Source organism: Rhyacophila brunnea, unplaced genomic scaffold (assembly GCF_057557595.1).
Source record: "Rhyacophila brunnea isolate RB1 unplaced genomic scaffold, BYU_Rbru_1.0 scaffold_12, whole genome shotgun sequence".
Taxonomy (NCBI): Eukaryota; Metazoa; Arthropoda; class Insecta; order Trichoptera; family Rhyacophilidae; genus Rhyacophila; species Rhyacophila brunnea.
The window spans coordinates 24,599,195-24,619,885 of record NW_028232774.1 but is presented as its reverse complement, the minus strand read 5'-3'; the positions used below and the strand labels follow the sequence as shown (position 1 = coordinate 24,619,885).

General features: G+C 33.3%; 1 protein-coding gene across 1 annotated transcript in view; it reads left to right on the top strand.

Moving 5' to 3' along the window:
* Positions 1-20,691, top strand: part of Dpp10 (Dipeptidyl peptidase 10) — a 137,176-nt gene that overhangs the window by 87,826 nt on the left and 28,659 nt on the right. The window contains exons 5-6 of the mRNA XM_085940098.1: positions 8,785-9,058; positions 11,375-11,498. Coding sequence (XP_085796224.1) covers positions 8,785-9,058; positions 11,375-11,498 — 398 coding nt within the window. The remainder of the gene's footprint in view (positions 1-8,784; positions 9,059-11,374; positions 11,499-20,691) is intronic.

Sequence of the window (20,691 nt, the reverse complement as noted above, 5' to 3'; positions counted from 1 at the left end):
TTATCACTCGGTGATCAATTTATCATCAATTCCAGTGTTATAAAGTCTCAAATATACTATTTTTAATGGTTTTTAGGACGAAAATTTAATAATAAAAAAACACTGGAGCAGTGGAGCGCTACAAATTTTCGGTGCTCCGGGTAAAATCTCACTGCTTCACTGTTCTGTCCTCCTGCTCCGAGCTCCGCTCCAACTTTCTGATTTTAATGGATGAATGTAATAAAAATCTGATCTATATAGCCACTTAAATTGAAAGTGAGTAGCAGCCGTCACCGCCGCTGAATCCATTATACAAAGTAGTATTATTCACATACCTTCCTTAATTTACTACCCTTTATGATTGTCCGCCCTAAGCAACGTAACCGGCTTGTCCTCACAAGACGTCAGTGAGTCCAGGTCTAGAATTATAAATATTTAATTATTATGTTATTCTACCTTTGATTCTATATAGCTCGATTATCTTCTTCTTGATGAGCTCTATCTGGCTTTGTGACCAGCATATTATTATGTAAAGCGACGCCGAGTCTGGGTGTGATTTGGTACTTATTTCAAACAGTCCTCAGGCGACAGATGCATTGTGTTACAAAACCGATATTCGGCGAGACTATTTCGCTATCTCGTCGAGCTATTTTGACATTTTCAAGCTCGTTCGCTGTCTGAGCATCAAACCCGTCCTTCACCTACATTGTCAAAATAACTACCCCTTTGCTCAAAAATACCAAATAATATACAAGTGAATTTAGAACACGGTTGTTGCGACGGTGATGTCATAACCATTAGTATTTGTAATATTAAAAAAAACTTAATTGATTGTTAAGAAAAACTATATTTTCAACATCTAATCAGCGGCGATTTTCTTTGACGGAAACGACGCGATCGATTCGTCAGATAATTTCAAAAGGAGCCTTGAAACAGTTGAAACCAGTCACACAATTCGGTGTTGTTTGGGCATAAACTATTAACTGCAAAATGTTGAATTTACAGGAGACCCATTTTAAGCTTTGAATTGCCCACAAAAATTTTAGTTCATTTTTTTGTTTAAAATTGAAAAAACATTTTAAAATAAATAACTGAAGAAGAATATGACAATACTTAGATTGTCAATTATTTCACTAATTAGGAAAATAAGGTCATTTATCAGTGTTCAAACTATGATAAGGTACTAACCTAGCCCAACCTAACCACTGTGTTTGTTCACATATCATCATATTATTACAAAAGCGTTTTGAGCATTTTAAGTGAAATATAGATATCGGGTTATTACCAAATGGAAGATAATACTATAGCGACCCAAACAACACCGAATTTTTAAATTATTAAACGATGGGTAGGTATTTCTCAAAAATTTTGTATAAAATAAATAAAAAACAAGAACAAAAACATATCAACAAAATGTATACTGCGAAATTAAGAAATGCAAACATTTTTCATTCATCGAAGGGTAATTTTAGCAATTGTTTGAAAGCTATTCCTAAAGTTTACTCAAAATAAACCACTGTAAAAATCAATAACATGATAATAGAGCGCTCGACATGGAACATTTTACAAACTGGATCACCCGATAATTTTCCGGAAATGTTATAGCTCAATCTTTTGTTATATGCCTACCATATAATAAAATATACTGTCAAAAACTATATTATTAACTTTTCTCCATTTGTCTGCCATATTCGTGTTTATGTTCTGGTCTTTGTTTTTATACATAATGTCTTCTTTACGATGGTTTAATTAGTTGAGTTAGTAACAACATACACTCATATTATATTCACAAACCTTGAAAATGTTAGAAATGTAAAGTAACTAAATTTCTTAATAATTCGCGAACCGGAAAGATTTTTTTTTTAATTTTCCACGAGACGGGAACGTTCACTCCGATTTGGTTTGATTTTCAAGATCATTTTTTTATTTTAAAACACCATCATGTAACAAAAACTTCAACAATTTAAATATAAATTATATAAAGCCATTAACAATCATATATTTCAATTAGTTGCGAGTCTTATTTGCATTTTTTTTTCATTACGATTGACGCAGGAGAGGAAGCTAGATTATTATTACAATACCGCTTTTCAATTATGGTCGCCTGACAAATTTCGAAAAGGCGACCAAACTTTCAAACGGCCATTTTCGTCTTTTTCTTTCTTAAAACTCAGCTTGGATTTTCTATTGTCCGTAGAAAATTTTGTTCTTCAAACAAATCCAACAAAAAATCAACTTCTTTATATTTTTTGTTACACGGCTCTCTTTGCTGAATTAATAATAGGAATGGATTTTTAATGAAACAAAATGATTGCTGTGACTTTTTGCTTAATCTATAAAAAGATTTTGTTTATTTTGATACCTACCTGTAATACTTTTACCCTTGTTTGCCAATACTTCAAGATTTAAATCAATTATTCTATATGGTTGAGCTTTTAAGTGGACTGTAATTATTTTGTGGGATGATGAGGAGGTCGGATCTGGGGGTGGGGGCAATGGAACAGAATGCCAGACACTGACCTTTGTGATGATGTATTATGGCTCTGTGGTCTGGTTTCAACTTTCACTTGCGTGGTGTTGTTGTTTTGGGTCACCCGATTCGTACACTAACGCACTTTGTGACACAGCTTTATGGATTATATGTGAGGGTGTGTGAATGATGATTATAGATTATGAATGAGTCCTGTATATATTGAGTCAATCACTTAAGCGACGGAAAGCTATTAGAAGCCCGCTCACGCCCGCTGTTGAGATGCAACTGCATGTTCTTTGTAACACCGTCTCTCATGATCCGTAATTGCTTATTGATTGTCTGGTAACAATAACACTGGGGATTAGGAAGTGGATGAGGAGATAGGGAGTGGCATGGGAACATAAATGGCCCAACCACTATATTTTAATTTATTTGTTTATAAACGACGCATGTGTTATAGAATAACAATGTACAATGCTTATGAGAATAATAATCAAAATCAGCGGCAATTTTCTTTGACGCAAATGACGCAATCGATTCGTTATAAAAGATTTAAAAGAGGACCTTGAAAAGCTTCAAATCAGTCATACAATTAGACAAACATAGGTACAGTAAACTCCTGATTATCCATGTGCGGATTGTCCATGCACGATACGGTGTATAGGTACAACGATATAATAGCTCTTAGAAAAATTCGAACTGATATTAGAAAATCATTAAAAGATTCCTGCAAACTAACCAAAATCACAGATTTTCTTAATAAATAATGTGTAATATGTAATATTATTATATAGTACAGTAAAATCTCGATTATCCGGTCTAATGGCGGGGAGAGGCGGGATGGATCAACGGAAAACATGAATGATCCGAACTATGTTTTTTTCTTTTTAAAATACTAATACATTGCTAAAGCAGGCAATTATTTTAACATGTTTAATACTCATTATTTATTAAGAAAATCTGTGATTTTGGTTTGTTTATATGAATCTTTTAATACTTCGAATTTTCCGAGAGCTATCATATCGTTGTATACACCGTATAATGTACAGATAATCGGAGTTTACTGTATTTTAAAAAGAAAAAATCAGATTATCCATGTTTTTCTTTTATCCGTGCCGCCTCTCTCCACAATTAGCCCGAATAATCGGGAGTCAACTGTAATTTGACAACATCACTAGAAAAATCTTTTTTAGAAAAAAATACGACGCCGAAAATATTACAAAAAAAAAAAAACAATCATGATATTTCATGATTATTGTTTTAAATACTGCATGTTTTGTAGTGTTTAAAAACTATCCATATGATGGATGACCCTAGGTGTAAATATAATAATTATTTGTATAATATTAAATTAAAGGTTGTATAACCGATTACAGTGAATCGAAAAAAACTGGTACTTACTAAAATATTCCACCATACAAAAATCGACATAGTTTTCTACGCGTTATAAATACTAAAATAGAAATAAACGAATCGCATATGACGTACTAATAATAACTTTATTTTATACAATGCCGCTTGAAATAAACATTTCAAGGTCTGATATAGAAGGGTTAGTTTATATGTTAGGTACATACATTTCAATTACTAGCTTTTATAAAAATAGCTCATCGTATTTAATGACATAATATCGACTATTTCATAATAATATATTCTCTTTTACTGCCTGTATCTGATATTGCCGTAGTATGTGTAAAAATATATTATTGATAATATTTTCCTTCTATATAATAAATACTACAATCAAATAATATTGACTATTATTTCATAACTGGAAAATATTTGACGTTGACGGTTGACGCCCACGGTGGCCGCGCGGCTTAACTGCATACATAAGTGAAACAGCAAATAATTTTCAACTATAGGTGTGACGAAATTTTTGACTCTGGCAATCGGAGAGCGAAAGTCGAGCTGTGAACACGTCAATTTGTTTCGTGATGGCGACGGGGGTATTAATTCTTAAATCGTATATAGATGACTAAGAAACGTTACGCATTTACTTGAAAAAGAAAACATATCAATGAATATATTATTATTGTTACTAATAGAACAATAAACAGAACATTAAATGGATGCATCTTGGATTTATATGACAAATTATATTTCGTTCGGCACGCGTCATTTGCACAATCCGCGCATCGCCTAGCCACGATCTTTTTAGACCATGCCTCAACTGAGGTTTAACCTGAACTTTTTTTTGATTTAATTTGATGATACACTGAATACGCTTAATTTTACCTCGAGCAATACTTGAAAAACGCTACTATAGAGCGTCTCACTGCCTTTAACCATAGTGATGGGTAGGGGTCCGCCAAAGATCCTGAACTGGGAACCCGCTTCTGGATGTGGAGGCCATGGATATCACTATATACTTGTATTGAAATATAATAATATTATGTTTCTACAATTTTATTTTTTACAACTTTGGTTGTTTATTTGTATTTGTTTGTTTGTTTAATTTTTTATGCGCTTCGTGGCAAAGGAAAAGTTGCTTTAAATGATGTTTGAATATAATTTTCTTTAGTAGGTAAGAAGTTTAGCTAGAACTGTGTTCCTGCACCATTGTTTTAACAAAAAAAACTCATGATGATATTTATAATAAATTTTCGATCGTATATTGTAACACATTGATTACAAAATGTGTGTATTCTTATTATTTCATTATGTTATAATCGTTTATCTCATTCCAACTAATTAAACATGCAATCTTCGCCACTGGTCTCTACCGTAGAGTTTATAATTTATGTCACCGATTGTTTTACCTTTCGGTGTGTATAAATAATAACTGTGACAATTTTCTTCGGCTGGGGAAACTTTTCCGGTGGGGAGCGGGCCCGAAATTCTAATTCGGGAAAATCGAAGGCCGTCCATTAAAACTGTGAACCGTAATTAATCTTAGCTTAAGCAATAATTACGACCCGAAACTAAAAGAACAATAACTTAACTCCGATACAGCTGCGAACTTGGGCTGTCGATTTGGTTTATGAATTACGTGTGACCTGAATAATGTGACTATATTAGCTGTACGTAATCAAAAGTGGAGCATTGCTAATTTCAATTGAATATCACTACAGACTCACTAGGTCAGCGGTTTCTCAAATCGGGTTCCATAAAAATGAACATTAATAGTTTATTTATTCGTACATCAAAATATAAGTATAATATATAATATAGATAATTATATTTCTTTCACGCCCACGGAGACCGCGCGGCTTAAGCGTTAGACTATAACGCCGTGGGTCCCAGGTTCGAATCCTGGGTCTGGCAAGTACACATATTGTTTTTCAATTTGTGTGTGAGTCAAGGTTCCACTTGAAGGGTCCACTTGCTCAACCTAATAGGTTGAGCAAGAGGTTGAGCAAGTGGCTGACATCCATTTCTCGTAAAAACTAAATCTGTTAATACAAACCCCTACTCTGTGGAGGCCCATATGATCCTATTAGGATCGGACATAGTCGAAAAAAAAAATTAATTAATTTACCAACATAATGACGTCTCACTGGTCAAATCCGGATTATTCAAATTCATGAAAATGAAAAATTATAAATTTAAAGCGTTCACGTCATGACATAACAAATATGTGTTAACAATACTTATACTATAAAACACAGGGATTATGAGTAAAAAATAAATTTAAAAAGAACTTTTTATATAAGTACAACATTTTTAATTTTCTTTTGAATCATATAAACTTGACTTGACTAGCTTAAACGATCAAAAAAATTTGTACTTGACATGTCATATTGATTTCTATAGTAACGCACGTATATATTATTAATTTAGTTGCTAGGACCCCAGACCCCTAGCAACCAATAATAGTGGATTGGATTACGAATTTCTTCCAAAATAACTTTTCGTACAAAACAGAATTAACTGAAAATGAATTCAATTCTACTTAAAGATGGCTAAAAGTATTAAACACAATGCATTGGCATCGTGTTCTGATATATTCTAAAAGTTTCAACTGTCTAGCTAGTCGGGAAGTTAGTTAAAAATCGATTGCAAGATTTGCAGCGGATAAACAACCAATGGACAAATAAGAATACGACCTAATAAAAACGTTGTAATGAACATTAAAAATTTAATTTAATATAGATAATTATATTTTTTAACCATTATACGCGATGATAATAGTGTAGTAAAACACTGGTGCAGTGGGGAAACGATCACATTAACACCCAGGCTTTGAGAAAGGATGTGACCCCAGTACGTTACGCATTGAACCACGAGAGATGTTGTATGTATGTTTATATCTTGCGGAAAATGCTTTAGGGTAACTTAAAGTCTACACCCGTCATATATATGTAGCCGCGATTTGTGCACAGCCGCCTTCCATTCGCTATAAACGTGTCAGAATGATAAGATTTCAGTGCCACACTTACTTGTTCCCAAACGAAGCTGCACGGGACTGATATAGCAATCATGCACCTTGGTGAAAGAGAGAGTTTAGAAAATATAAAAGAATCTTGACTTGCTCTGCCGTCATTTATCTTGACATGCATTAGTGTCCTCTGTACCCGTGTACTGATTGATACTCTTCAGAAACAGGAGAGTCAGGGACTAAAAGTGGTGAATCTAAAAAGTGATTATTTCACCTTTCATAGCGAGTTTAGGGACGTGGAAGGCCGAGGCACTTTGAACGCTGCCGCCCGGGTGTTTCGCACCTTTAACACTCCCGCTTGACGCGTCTCTGCCCTACACATAGCTATATTAAAATAAATGACATACTATCTTTTTTTTTATAAAACAAATAAACAAAACTAAGTGTGAAATGTAGTAAAAAAATATTCATTATAAAACTTACGCTACGTACAAACAGCTTTCTCAAGACTTGCCCAGAAAGTTTAGAAATACGTTTCAAAAGAGGGTGAAATTAAATTCGTTCGGCGGAGCATTATGAAGTAGTAGTTATAAAATAGGTGGGTAGTTTCTACAATTGCATCTCATTAAGTCGCCTTTGAATGAACAGCTTTCTTTCACTTTAAAAAACTCGAATTAGTTGCCTAATGAGTTGGACGAACCATAAATAATATAATATCCAACTCGTACCTACCCTTTTCGGTTAAGCTTTAATAAATTATCCAACCAGTTGCGATGCCAGACGTTCTGTGGTGATTTTAAATTATTAAAATGATTTCTTTTAATGTTCTTTTCAACCATTAGTATTTTTATAATCGTCAAATCGTTTACAACATTACATAATAGATATCGAAGTTAATGGCCTCACCGAACGACACGCAGTTTTAATCAAAATCAGTACTCGAAGTGAACCGGATTTCACAAACCTACCGTTCCGTCTCGTGATAAAAATTAAAATACTGTACATGAATTATTCGGAAACTAATCACATTCATTTATTTTACATCTATGTTTTCTTAACGTTTCATACGAAATTTCTTTGCCCACAAACAATAGTGAGATTTTGTGTTATTTCACCAAAAAAATGGACGATTTAAAATATCATTGTCGGCCTGCAACAAACAGACTTGGTGTTTTATTAAACTCATAAAAAACAAATTCGAACAAATTATACTTAATGACAGTTTTGTACTATTATTTAGGATACTTATTTATTTTTATTGATTGTGAAGTTAACTAATTACTCAATTAAATGATCGTATTTAAAACATTATATTTTATTAATATAAATCAGTGGTGTTGCGTGAGAGTAAACAGACTATGCATTGTTTATGGGTCTCAGATAAAGGAAGAAAAGAAAATAATATAAGTCTTCACAGTATATTTCGTATAAATATTTTTTGTAGATATCAGATACTTAAAGAATTATTATCAAAAATACAAAAAATATAGATACACTTTAATACCTTCGTAAAATTATCGAGCGCCCCGGTTCGTAAATTTTCTGATAAGGTGCACCATGGGAGCAATGCCGTATATAGTCAGACCGCGGCACTAAATTGTGAGTTTCTATCACAGAACAGATTAATTAATAAAATTCAGATAGGCTATACTCCAATACACTACATTTTGAAGCAGTGTTTTGAATGTGTGAGCGTCCTACGAAAATGAAACACACATTATAGACGTGCGCCCCCGTTATGTATTTCATTTCGCATTAATTATGTGTTCCTTGGTTTCTATGGTAGTGCTAGGTTATTGCATAAATTCAAAAGTCACGTAAACTCAGTCAAATGACACTTGAGTGTATTATTGACTAAACTAGTAGGTACTATTAACAAAATCTCCTTATACTGAAATGAATAATAAGAATTAGCCACATTACATGCCTGTTATTACAAGAACATTTAAAAATTGGTTAGATATTTGCCATCATTATGAACTAAATCGTATTTATTATATATTATTTCCAGAGGAAGTGATATCCTCAAACTCGGCGCTATGGATGTCCAAAGACGGCCACCTGATGCTGTACGCCACCTTCAACGACTCCATGGTGGAAGAGCAGCGCTTCCCATGGTACGGGGCCGGAGACGAAGGATATTTATACCCGGAAATTAGATCGTTGCGATACCCCAAACCTGGTACTCCAAACCCCGTCGTCACTCTGACAGTCGCTGACCTGGCAGACCCCAAGAATATCAGAACGAGGAATCTGAAACCTCCCGCGGCGCTGGGATTTGATGGGTAATTCATTTGATTTGTATGTCTCAGACGCTCGTTGTATTGGTGATAAATAGTCGTAGTTATTGAAATAGTTGTACGATTTTTTTTCATATTAAAGAATTTTTATTTTGTAAAATTCTAATGTGGTAGGCGAACTGGTTTACAAATTTAATGCTCGAGCAGTGGTGTTCACCATAATATTATTAACCCAAAGACCACTTTTATAATGTTATAAATTTTATGGAGCATAATGCTAATATAGGCATTTTATATTAAAGATGATAATTTATATCAAAGTACTCTCAATAAACCATAAACAATAATAATATATACCATAAATAAAAATAACTAGAAAAAGATTTATACGCTTACAATTTTTGTAAAACTGTTACAAAATATACATTCGCTGAACTTCATCTCATTATTACATATTATTTAACGATTACTCGTATTATATATAAAAGTAGTGTAGAAATGTATCTTGTATGTATCGGTGATATTTTTGATTTTTGACAATTTATGGATTCGATATTTTTTTAAATTTTTTTGCTTATCGATTTTTATAGAAAATAAAAATGTGTATAATTTGAAATTCATTAGATTTATTCTATATAGATTCGGGCATTTTTATTCGCTAGATGAACGCATCACAGTGCATGCGTAGCCTGCGCATTGACTGGTTCAAACCAGTTACAAAACTGCCGGTTTTCGTGATGAAAGTGTTGTACATAGGTCCATCACCGATGGATTTCTGTTCAACATCGACTCAGTGTTGTTAAGTGAATGATTCCACGAGAAATGTATAATGGTATATTATTATACTACAATTTTTCGCCAAATAAGCCAAAAATATTATAATTTTGAAGGATTTAAAACAAAAAATGTGTGCTATAGTTTTTTTTGAAAATACTCTAACTCTTACATCTTTGTATTAAAATCAGCATTACAGCGCTCGAAATGGAAAATATTACAAACTGGAGCGCTTGATAATTTTACGAAAATATTAACACTGTTACTTCTATACATATATGTATTTAAAAAAAACGATTGTGTTAGATTTCTTTATAATATGATATATCTCACTCAGGCGGTCAAATTAATAATCTACACGAGACGGAGCGATAATTTTGGGGATCGTATGAACCGGAACGGCGCTCCGGTGCGTTCCGGTCCATTTCGAGCCCTGCAGCATTATAAAAAGATGAAAACACTGTTTCCTACGAAAAAATGAAAACCATTTGACGTAGAAGTGTAGACAGTTGACGCGGTGCGTAACACACTTTCAACCTAAATAAAGCATGCGCAAAACTACTCGATGTTAAAACCGAAATTAAAAACTTGGAGTGAAGTGGAAGATGAAGTGATCAAATGTAGACATAGTTTATACCTTATGGTATGGTTACAACACCAAGCAAAATCCTTTTTTTTAAATCATCGATCCTCGCGGCTACACCTCAAAACATGGAAGTGGTTCAGAAAGTCTTCTCATTTTGCCACTTATATAGCGTATAGCCCGTGACTAAGGATTCCAATCCCGAGATCCCGAATCCCGGGATCCCGGGATCCCGAGCTATTTTCGATACCTACGAATCCCGGGATTGATTTTTTTATCAATTTTTATGGAAAATAAAATAAAAGCGAAAATATAACAGAAAAAATTCTTTTAATAAAAAATAACTACATTAGAAATAAACTGAGTTTGAATGAAGTTTGATTTATACCCATGTGTAGGTTGCCGATTCATTTTATTTTTTCACATAAATTATTAAAAATGAGAAAGATTGGAAAAAAACAATGCTTCACACTTTTAACAAAGTAATTCGACCATGATATCATACGTTTTACGGCAGTTTCATATTTGGCTGACTAATTAGATTTATGAAGCGGAAAGGCCATAAGTACGCCACGATTATTTGCTTCACTATTTTAAATCTCGCTAATCCATTCATTATGTCTTTACTATCAGAAACAGCAATCTCATATTAAATTCACATTATTATTTATATTACAATATTATTTACTCCATTAAACTTGTGTATTTCCAAGATTGAACGTATACAATATTAACAATAAATGTCTTAAATAGTATAAATTATACTAGATTTATTTTTGACCGATTTTATCAATGTTATTTGTAAATATAAAAATTTTATATTAACAATGGAAAAAATGCCAATCCCGGGACCAACCCCGGGATTGTCAAATTGTAATCCCGAAATCCCGGGATCAGAATTTTGGCTCGGGATTGGATTCCCTACCCGTGACTGCAATACAAATAGTGATGGAGTAATGTTAAAATTTAATTAACCTAACGTATTTTTTCATATTTTCTTGCAGTGACCATTATTTCACGTCTGCCCAGTGGATCTCTCTCACAGAAGTGTGTGTCGTATGGCTGAACCGGCCGCAGAACTTGTCCCTGGTTACCGTGTGCAAGAGTCCGATGTGGTACTGTCAAGAGGTAAGTTAATTTCACATTTGATTTAAATTATCAGGAATGTGTGTATCAAAACGGAACTTTCAACTTCCTTCCGGTCACGGAGTATATTTGTTTGTAATCCCAGTCAAATAATTAGGATTTTACTCGATCACGTTGAGAAAACCTTTAACATTGTGTCAACAAAAACATAATAACATTGACATGTTTATCAAAAATATTGATAAGTTCTGTAAAACTCAGTCCATTTATCAAGTCGAGTATTGATTGTTCTTTATCGTCCATGTTCACTCTTGTTTACTAAACTAAATATTGAATATCTAAATAGCAGTGGCGAGAGGTGGAGGTAGTCTATTAAATAGTGCACTCTAAACTTTATCAGTTAAATTGTTTTCATTGAACTCAGGCTACAATGTATAGATAGTATTTGTTAGTTTTTTTTTTAAATTTAATTAAACCCTGCTTAATCCAAGCCATAGTCAAAAAATATTCGTTTATCTATAAAATATCTAAAATTATGACTTTAACCCATATATAATTTTAGATATATTATAGATAGAAAAATATTTTTTATCGACTGTGGTTTGGGTAGGCAGGACTTAATTTAAAAAAAAAAACTAACCAACACCCTCTGTCAAATATTCCTAATTCAATGAAAACTATTAAGTATGACTGAAAAACTCTGCACTATTTTTGTCGGATCACCCATAGCATACCTAAACTATTATGGTTTGGTTTAGACAGGGTTATCAGGGCATCTGCAAATTGTATTCTAAGTTCAATGAAAACAAATAAGTATGACTGACAAAGTTTTGTGTACACTATTTATGTTAAATCTTAACACCCCTCGCCACTGTTAAATAGTGTGATATGTACATAAACTTGTGGAAACCACCAATTACCAGACATTGCAGCTGTGCCTCTAACTGTCTAAATCCGCTCCTGTTCTAACATATACCAACAAGTTTGCCTTTTTCCGAGTCAATTCTCACCGAAAATCAGTCACCCGAGCGGTAAAACATTATTTCGTCGTGTTGCAGGGATCTCTTGCGCACAATATGGCTTTGTACGTCATAAACCAAGCAATTCATCAAGACCAAGTATCAGGCTTCCAGAAAAGACGCGGATAAATTCAACCCTTCACTATTTTTTTCACATGGGAAATAATCTTCGCAGTAAAAAATATAGTGCCGGGAAATTTGAAACTAAACAATTTTCTGCCATCCTGGTAGATAGATAAATAATATATTACATTACATACTGTGTACTGCAAACGTTTTATTACAACGTTTTTTTATTAGCTCGTATTCTTATTTGTCCGGTGGTTGTTTATCCAGTACAAATATTGTAATCGATTTTTAACTAACTTCCCGACTAGCTAGACATTTGAAACTTTTAGAATATAAATCAGAACACGATGCCAATGCATTTTTTAAATACTTTTTTTTAGCCATCTTTAAGTAGAATTGAATTCATTTTCAGTTAATTTTATTTTGTATTAAAAGTTATTTTGGAAGAAATCCGTAATCCAATCCACTATTATTGGTAGCTAATTGGGTGGTCCTAGCATTAAATTATTAATATATACGTGCGTTACTATGGAAATCAAAATGAAATTTCAGTATTCTATATTTGTTTGTTTTTTATTTACTTCATAGCAGTACAAGTTTGAGCATATTGAGCATAATAATTCAACAGAAAATTTAAAAACGTTGTATATAAAAAGTTCTTTTTATCTTGTAATTATTTTAATATAAGCTGACTAACTATGTATATTTACAAAATACATGAGTTATAAATTGTAAATGACAAAAAATCCATGTCAAATTAGTACTCACACAATTATATGTATAAAAAAGCGTGCCCGTGTAAGTGTGTGTTAACTTATTATATACCACGTTTTTAAATTTTCTGTTGATTCATATAAACTTGACAATTCTATGTATTAATAAATACTTTTTAGAACTTGATAGAAATAGGTACTGAATAAATAATATAGAATACTGAAATGTCATTTTGATATTTCATATTGATATTCATAGTAACGCACGTATATATTAATAATTTAGTTGCTAGGACCATCCCCTTAGCAACCAATAATAGCGGATTTCTTCCGAAATAACTTTTCATACAAAACAGAATTAACTGAAAGTAATTAATTCAATTCTACTTAAAGATGGCTAAAAGTATTAAAAGAATGCATTGGCATCGTGTTCTAATATATTCTAAAACTTTCAAATGTTTAGCAAGTCGGGAAATTAGTTAAAAATTGATTGCAAGATTTGTACTGGATAAACAACCACCGGACAAACAAGAATACGAGCTAAGAAAAACGTGGTAAAATAAAAAATGATAGCAATAATGAATAATGAATTTTCTCAACACTCATTAAAATACCTCATTACCTCATACGCACTCAATTACAGCACAAAACCGAAATAAAAAGGCCATCTACATAATATTACCTATGTAACGACAATGAAAAGACACAATCTTTTACTGGAAAGTGACCAATATGAATCAGTACGTTTCAATCATGCGTGGAAAATAATATACGTTTTCTTGAAGAGTACCTATCAAACGATTGATTCACTAATGGACGCTGTTTGAAAAACAAAAGGATCCAACTCATAGGACATTAATTGAAATCTACTCCATACTACTTACACAAATCCCATTATATCGTATGCTAAATAATGTAAATGAATATGGTTAAAAATTTAACTCCACCTAGATTTTAATATGGTTTACAACATAAATCAATCCTCTTTCATGTATTTACAGCATTGTTGATCTATTCACGCATCTGTGTGTGCCGAATTTTGTGTTGTACAATACGTAGGTATTGTAAGTGGTCAAATAATTAAGTCTATGTAAGTACATTGCAACAAGTGTGATTATTGTAGATGTACGTTAATTTATCTGACCTATTCTACTAACATAATAGTATATGTGAGCGGCTTCGTCGGTAACGTCACATGCGGGTGAACAGGTCATGCATTGCTTGGGGGCGGCAAATTAGAAATCGCGGCAAACGAAGGAACGAATACGATCATTATAACTTTCGGAAGCAGTGGCTGTTTCCTATGAAACGGTGTTAGTTTTAAAAAGTCTAAACCTGCAAAAGGGGGCCTCCAAACTAGACAGCGCTTCAGACTTCTATGTACCTAAAACTACCGCCCTTTGAGAGTAGATTTCGTAGAAATTCTCTAATCCTCAGTAGATGTCTAACAGTTGTGCATACAATTTGAGACTAAATAATTACAAGATAAAAAGAACTTTTCATATATCACGTTTTTAAATTTTCTGTTGAATCATATAAACTTGTCAATTCAATGTATTAATAAATACTTTTTTGTACTTGATAGAAATACTGAATAAATATAGAATACTGAAATGACATTTTGACATTTCCTATTGATTTCCATAGTAACGTACGTATATATTAATAATTTAGTTGCTAGGACTGAACACACAATAAAAAATGTGTACTGGACAAACAAGAATACGAGCTGATAAAAACGTGTTAAAATGAATGAGAACGGCATTCTAATACTGCATAAGGGCGGAACTTTACCTTGGGACGTCACTGGTCTTTTTTTATAGAATTATTAATAACCATGTCCTTGCTTATTCGTACAAGGTAGTTGTTAGTAATTTTGAACAATCACAAACACCCAGGCTTTGAAAAAACACATAAATGTTTTTTTCATGACCGGGAGTCGAACCCAGACCTCTCGGGTGGAAGGCCAGCGCCTTACCCACTGCACCACGAGAGCCGAGAGCGTCACTGGTCTTTGTTGAACTACCTATTTTATTGAATTTGAAAAACCATTCAATTACGAGTAAATAATATGTACATGCAATAAAATTTGTTATAGGTATATTATCCAATGAAAATTCTATAATTTCGAGATGGGATAATATGTTGAAAATAAAATATATCTCGTGAGGTTGAAGTCGTAATTTTCGCTTGGCCGCTGATCGTCGTCTGGGAGTATCCTCGCACGCGTCATTTCACATCCTGCTTTGCATTTTCAGGCTAAACTTCCCATTGCCGGACCTTCATCTCGACCGGTCGCCTGAAACAAGTTGCAATTACTTAGATTAATTAAAACTTTTCCAACTTTGCGGATAGATTCTGTGAGATGGGATGGTCACTATAAGTGGTGTTGCCTGCGTCAAAGCTAACTCAATCTTCTTTTTTTTTGCTCAAATTTAAGAGTGACTTGAACTTCGTCCAAAATTACAAAATGTATAAGATTAATTTAATGGAGTCTTTTATAGTATGTTGAGATTTATATTCTCAGTTATTAATTGACTGTATCGAAAAGTCTCTTTAATTCGAAGTCGAAGCCAGATGCGAGTAGGCGATATCCATGGGGGTCCATTTTTTAAATAATATAATTACGTAAATTGACGAAAAGCTTAGTTTGTCAAAACGTTCATTGAATGTACTTCGAATTAATCCGGCGGCATATCTAAATAATTGTGCACTTTTGTATAAAGACATGAAATTTGGCATATAACCATATTCCAAGAGTTCTTTTTCTAATATAAAATTGCTGAAATCCCAAAATGGCGGAGAAAAATTCAATGTTGTATTATAATTACCATCTGATTTAATTGATTTTCAGTTGGGACACGTATGTTATAGTGTTGAATACTAATTCGAAGATAAACTTGACATTTTTTTAATTAGAAGTCCATAAAATGCCAACATGGTGACCAACATTTAAATTTTCATTAATTACCGTCTGATTTGATTGATTTTCAGTTGAAACATGTATTTTAGAGTGCCGAATACTAATTCAAAATTCAACCTGATATTATATTCTAATTCTAAACGAAGATGGCGGCTAAACAATAATATTTTTTCTGATTTCTGATCCACTGCTGAATGAAGGTCTCCCCTAGTTCTCTCCACTGTTCTCGGTCCATAGTTATTTACTGCCAAGTACATCCACTGAACTTTATGAGTTCGTCAATGCAAAGGAGTTTTAGGGTATCCCTGTGGGTGTTTACTAGCCCTTGGGTACCACTGTCTGACTGCATTTGTCAAGCGGTTGTCCAGCCTAATGTCATTCATTTCATCTGCTTATCGACCTATTACACATCGCATACTCTTGTGCTTCCTTATCAATTGATTTATTTTGTGATCTTTACGCGCTATGCCCAGCATGCATCTTTCCATGTCACGTTACATTAAGAGTCCATGTTTTACATGCATACGTGAGCGTTGGTAGCAAACACTTTACGCTTAAGGCACAATGGGAGGTCACTTTTGAAAATACTATTATTTTTATACAATTATAATATTACGTATGTTAATAGGTTTATAATTTAAATGCTATTCTTCACCACTACTGTGTACCTATACTCCAAAATCTTTGCTGTTTTCTGATATTTTTAATTTTGGTAAGTGTAAGATTTATTTTTATTTTATTTTTGACATGGTATACGAAAATGCTTCAAGCAAACTCTTATAAAAATTGCGCGGCAAATTTTCCTTTCCAAATTCCAACGCTCCTTGCGCCAATACTTGGGGGATGAATAAAAATCACAACGTTATTTAAAATCTAGCATCGTCTTAACGAGGGGTCGCATAATCATTTATTTATTAACAAGAAGAGAACCCTCGAGACCCCCTGAATAGTACTTCTGAATGGTACAGCCTATACGTAATTTGAACATCTTTGTTATCGTTACTAAGTGACTCGGGCCAGTACCTAGATCAATGTTACCGGCGCAGGATAGAGTGCGAAAGTTTGTAAACTATCTGGAAAGTGTATACCTATTTACGAGGAATTTTGAGTGAAACACAAGCGAGACGGAGACACTATTTTTATAGCAATCACCGTATAAACAAAATAAGATTCTTTTAAAATTTTGTTAAAATTGTTTATTTATTGAATCGTCGGAAGTTTTTTTTATAAGACGTGCTAAACAAAATTTCAAAAGATTACGTCGAAATACAAAAGATCATATCTACCTACTATAGCATTATTATATCTAACTATTGATATAGATTTTTTTTATTCACTTCAAAATTATATCGTCCATTTTTGTCAGAAGGGGTTGGTGGACAATAGACGCCGTACCTCAATCCGCATGAAATCACGCATTTAATTGTAATATTGTAATAATTTTTTTAACTTAAAAACTATACAATACAATACTTGCACTCAGAAAAGAAAACTTACACGAAAAATTAAAATTTAAAAACATTTCATTTGAGTTAACACCGTAGCACGTAGATTGCTCTAATATCGTCGCAACGAAAGAGGGTCGGCCACAACACACTGACTCCATAAAAAATAGTAAATAAATAGAAATCCATGTTGTACAATGTACGGTGTCTGAAATTTACACATTTCCGGTAACACATTTTTTTTTATACCTTTATGCCTACGTTAATATATATAATAATATATAGTTTTTTTTTTTGAAAGGAAAATTTCGCTTTATTCCGTTCAAATAGCACTCCGTATTATCCGCAAAAAGGGAAGACGCAAAGGAGATTATCCGGCGGACAAATCCCTTTTTGATTTGATTGATATGTTTTTTTTATTATTATTATTTGGTATTAAGCTTTTTGGGCCGCTCTATCTCTTATAATACCCGCACGTCGGATGACGCATGAAAATGTCGCATTTTCATGAGAAACAAAACTGATTTTCACTCTTTTATTAATCAAGCTAATCTCGTAAAAAATAATTGTTATTTTATTAATACACATCCAAGAGAAGAATTTAAAATTTATTATATTAATAATCATGTCGCATATTTTTGTAGCACATACAGTTTGGGATGAACCGTGAGCGAATGCGAAATTTCTCCCCGTTCTGCTCGGTCCAACGGTCGCATTTTCGTTGGTGGTTGGAATTTATGGTTTAATTTTATTTTTTTATCGTGGGGTGCCTCGAAATCAACCAGTGCCTTCAAGATTCTAAACCCACCACTGTATGTGTAAGCGAATATCGAATATCACGAAGATAAGAAATACATCCGCTCTTAAATTTATACAATTCAGGCGCGCGCACAACTGAGGGAGGGATTCGATTCCAGACACCCTCCTCCTAGAAACGAAAAAAAAAATATTTAGCTAAATGGAATATTACTTCTTTTTAATAAACCATTTCTTTTAGTCAATGAATAATTCACAAGATTTTTTTATAATATAACATTCCATATATTGAACATACATAACTTGAATATTATAATATTCATAAATTTATGTATATTATATGAAAATATCAATATTATTTAAGCGTGTGTAGGGTCAATACCCTACCATCCGCATGACTTGGCAGGAAACTATTAATTTATAATTACAATGTATCTTGCAACATAATATTATTAAAATTGCAAAACAAGCGATTTATGCGAGTCAATCAAAATGTCAACAGAAAGCTAATTTAGCAAAAATAATTTAATAATTCACTTAATCAATAATAATGCAAATTAATAAATAATCCTACTTATTTAAGTTTGCTATGATATGCACAAAAGTTATTTGTATAAAATCAATCCTGCTTAATTATTGAAAAGTGCATAATTGTTCAAATTGAAATCAATTGTTTATACTTTATGAAACGAATCATGCGTTACACAATAAAGCATGATTATCAAAATATTTAAGTAGTGATAGCAGCATTTTCTATTGTATCGAATCACTATAAAAACACTCAGTACATGAAATCAATATGTCAGTCAGCTATCAAAGATTTAACCGTAAGGTTATCGTTACGCTTTGTCCGATCGATTTCGTAAATTCATCAGAATGCATACTCGTGATTTCACCCATCTAAATTATAATCTGTAAATTTATCTGTAATAATTAAATTGATATTTATTTGGAAGGAGATAATAAAACCAGGGTTCGTTTAATACACGCATCAATCTTCTTATTATTGGAGTCAAACAAATCTACCTTCCGGTTCCTTATTCCACCTCACTTGCAGCTCTTTGCATCTTTAAGCTCGCCCGCGCACTGATATATCCAATAATTATCATATACCTTGGTACTAATATCAGAAAGTGACGCATCTCACGTTTTTGATGGAATATGCATGAGTGGGCGAAGGAGGGGTGCGGGGAGCGGAGCTCGCAGCTATGAGTTTGGTCTGGTACTGCCACTCCGGTAGTATTTCGTGTTGCGTGCGGGTGTTTTAATTATTTTGATGTTACTTAATAGTAAAATATAATCCAAATAAACATTTTTTTTTTAATCAACCGCAGCACTCCCAGATATAATATCCACAAGCCGCCACTGGTTATAACGTCTACTTGAACTTGCTAACGATTTTTAATAAACCATTTCTTTTATTCAATGAATAATTCTCAAGATTTCGTATTTTTTTTCATATATGATTTTTTCGTGGGTAGGTATATACCTATTAGTGGGTAAGTATATACCTATCTGAGGTGTTTTTCAAGTTGTGTACGTACAATATATGGAATATTACTTCTTCATATTTTTCGCAAAGACCTCATGGGTGAGTATCGTGATCCTGGTGATTTGGCTGTCGAACAACATGTATCAGCGGAAGATCAATGGCAGAATTTGTGCAACCATCTGAAGCATCCAATGTTTGCTTTAATATTCTAAATGCGGCATGTCTAAAAGACAAGACAGCGCGGACGATACAAACGGACGCTTACGATCCTAATAATTATGACTGTTAGGCCACGCGCACTCGTAGCTGAACGCTTGTAGTTATAGCTGCAGGGCAGGTGTTCATTAATAGACCCAAAGTCTGTATTGTCGGGGTATGGGGAATGGGGTATAGGCAATGAAATTATTAATGGACAACGCACACAATACAGTAGCTAGCAAGTAAATTCGCGCATAGCGACATTCGAGCATGTATAGGTAGACGTCACGCAATTTCCATTATGCGATATCACGCATCGGGAATTTATAGCAATATCACCTTTATTGTAATGGCGTTAGAACAGTGTTTCTAGTGTGAATGTTTATTTGAGCGAACCTGTTCGAACCGAACCATTCGGCAGACCTGTATGCCATTCGGCAGACCCGACGAAAAAGTGAGTGTCATTTTTTTCCAGATGCTTCGTCCATATTAATGTCATTGGGTATGGGGACTACAATGACATTAATATGGACGAATCATCTGGGAATAAATATGACACTCACTTTTTTGTCGGGTCTGCCGAATGGCATAATCTGTTTTAACGCCATTACAATAAAGGT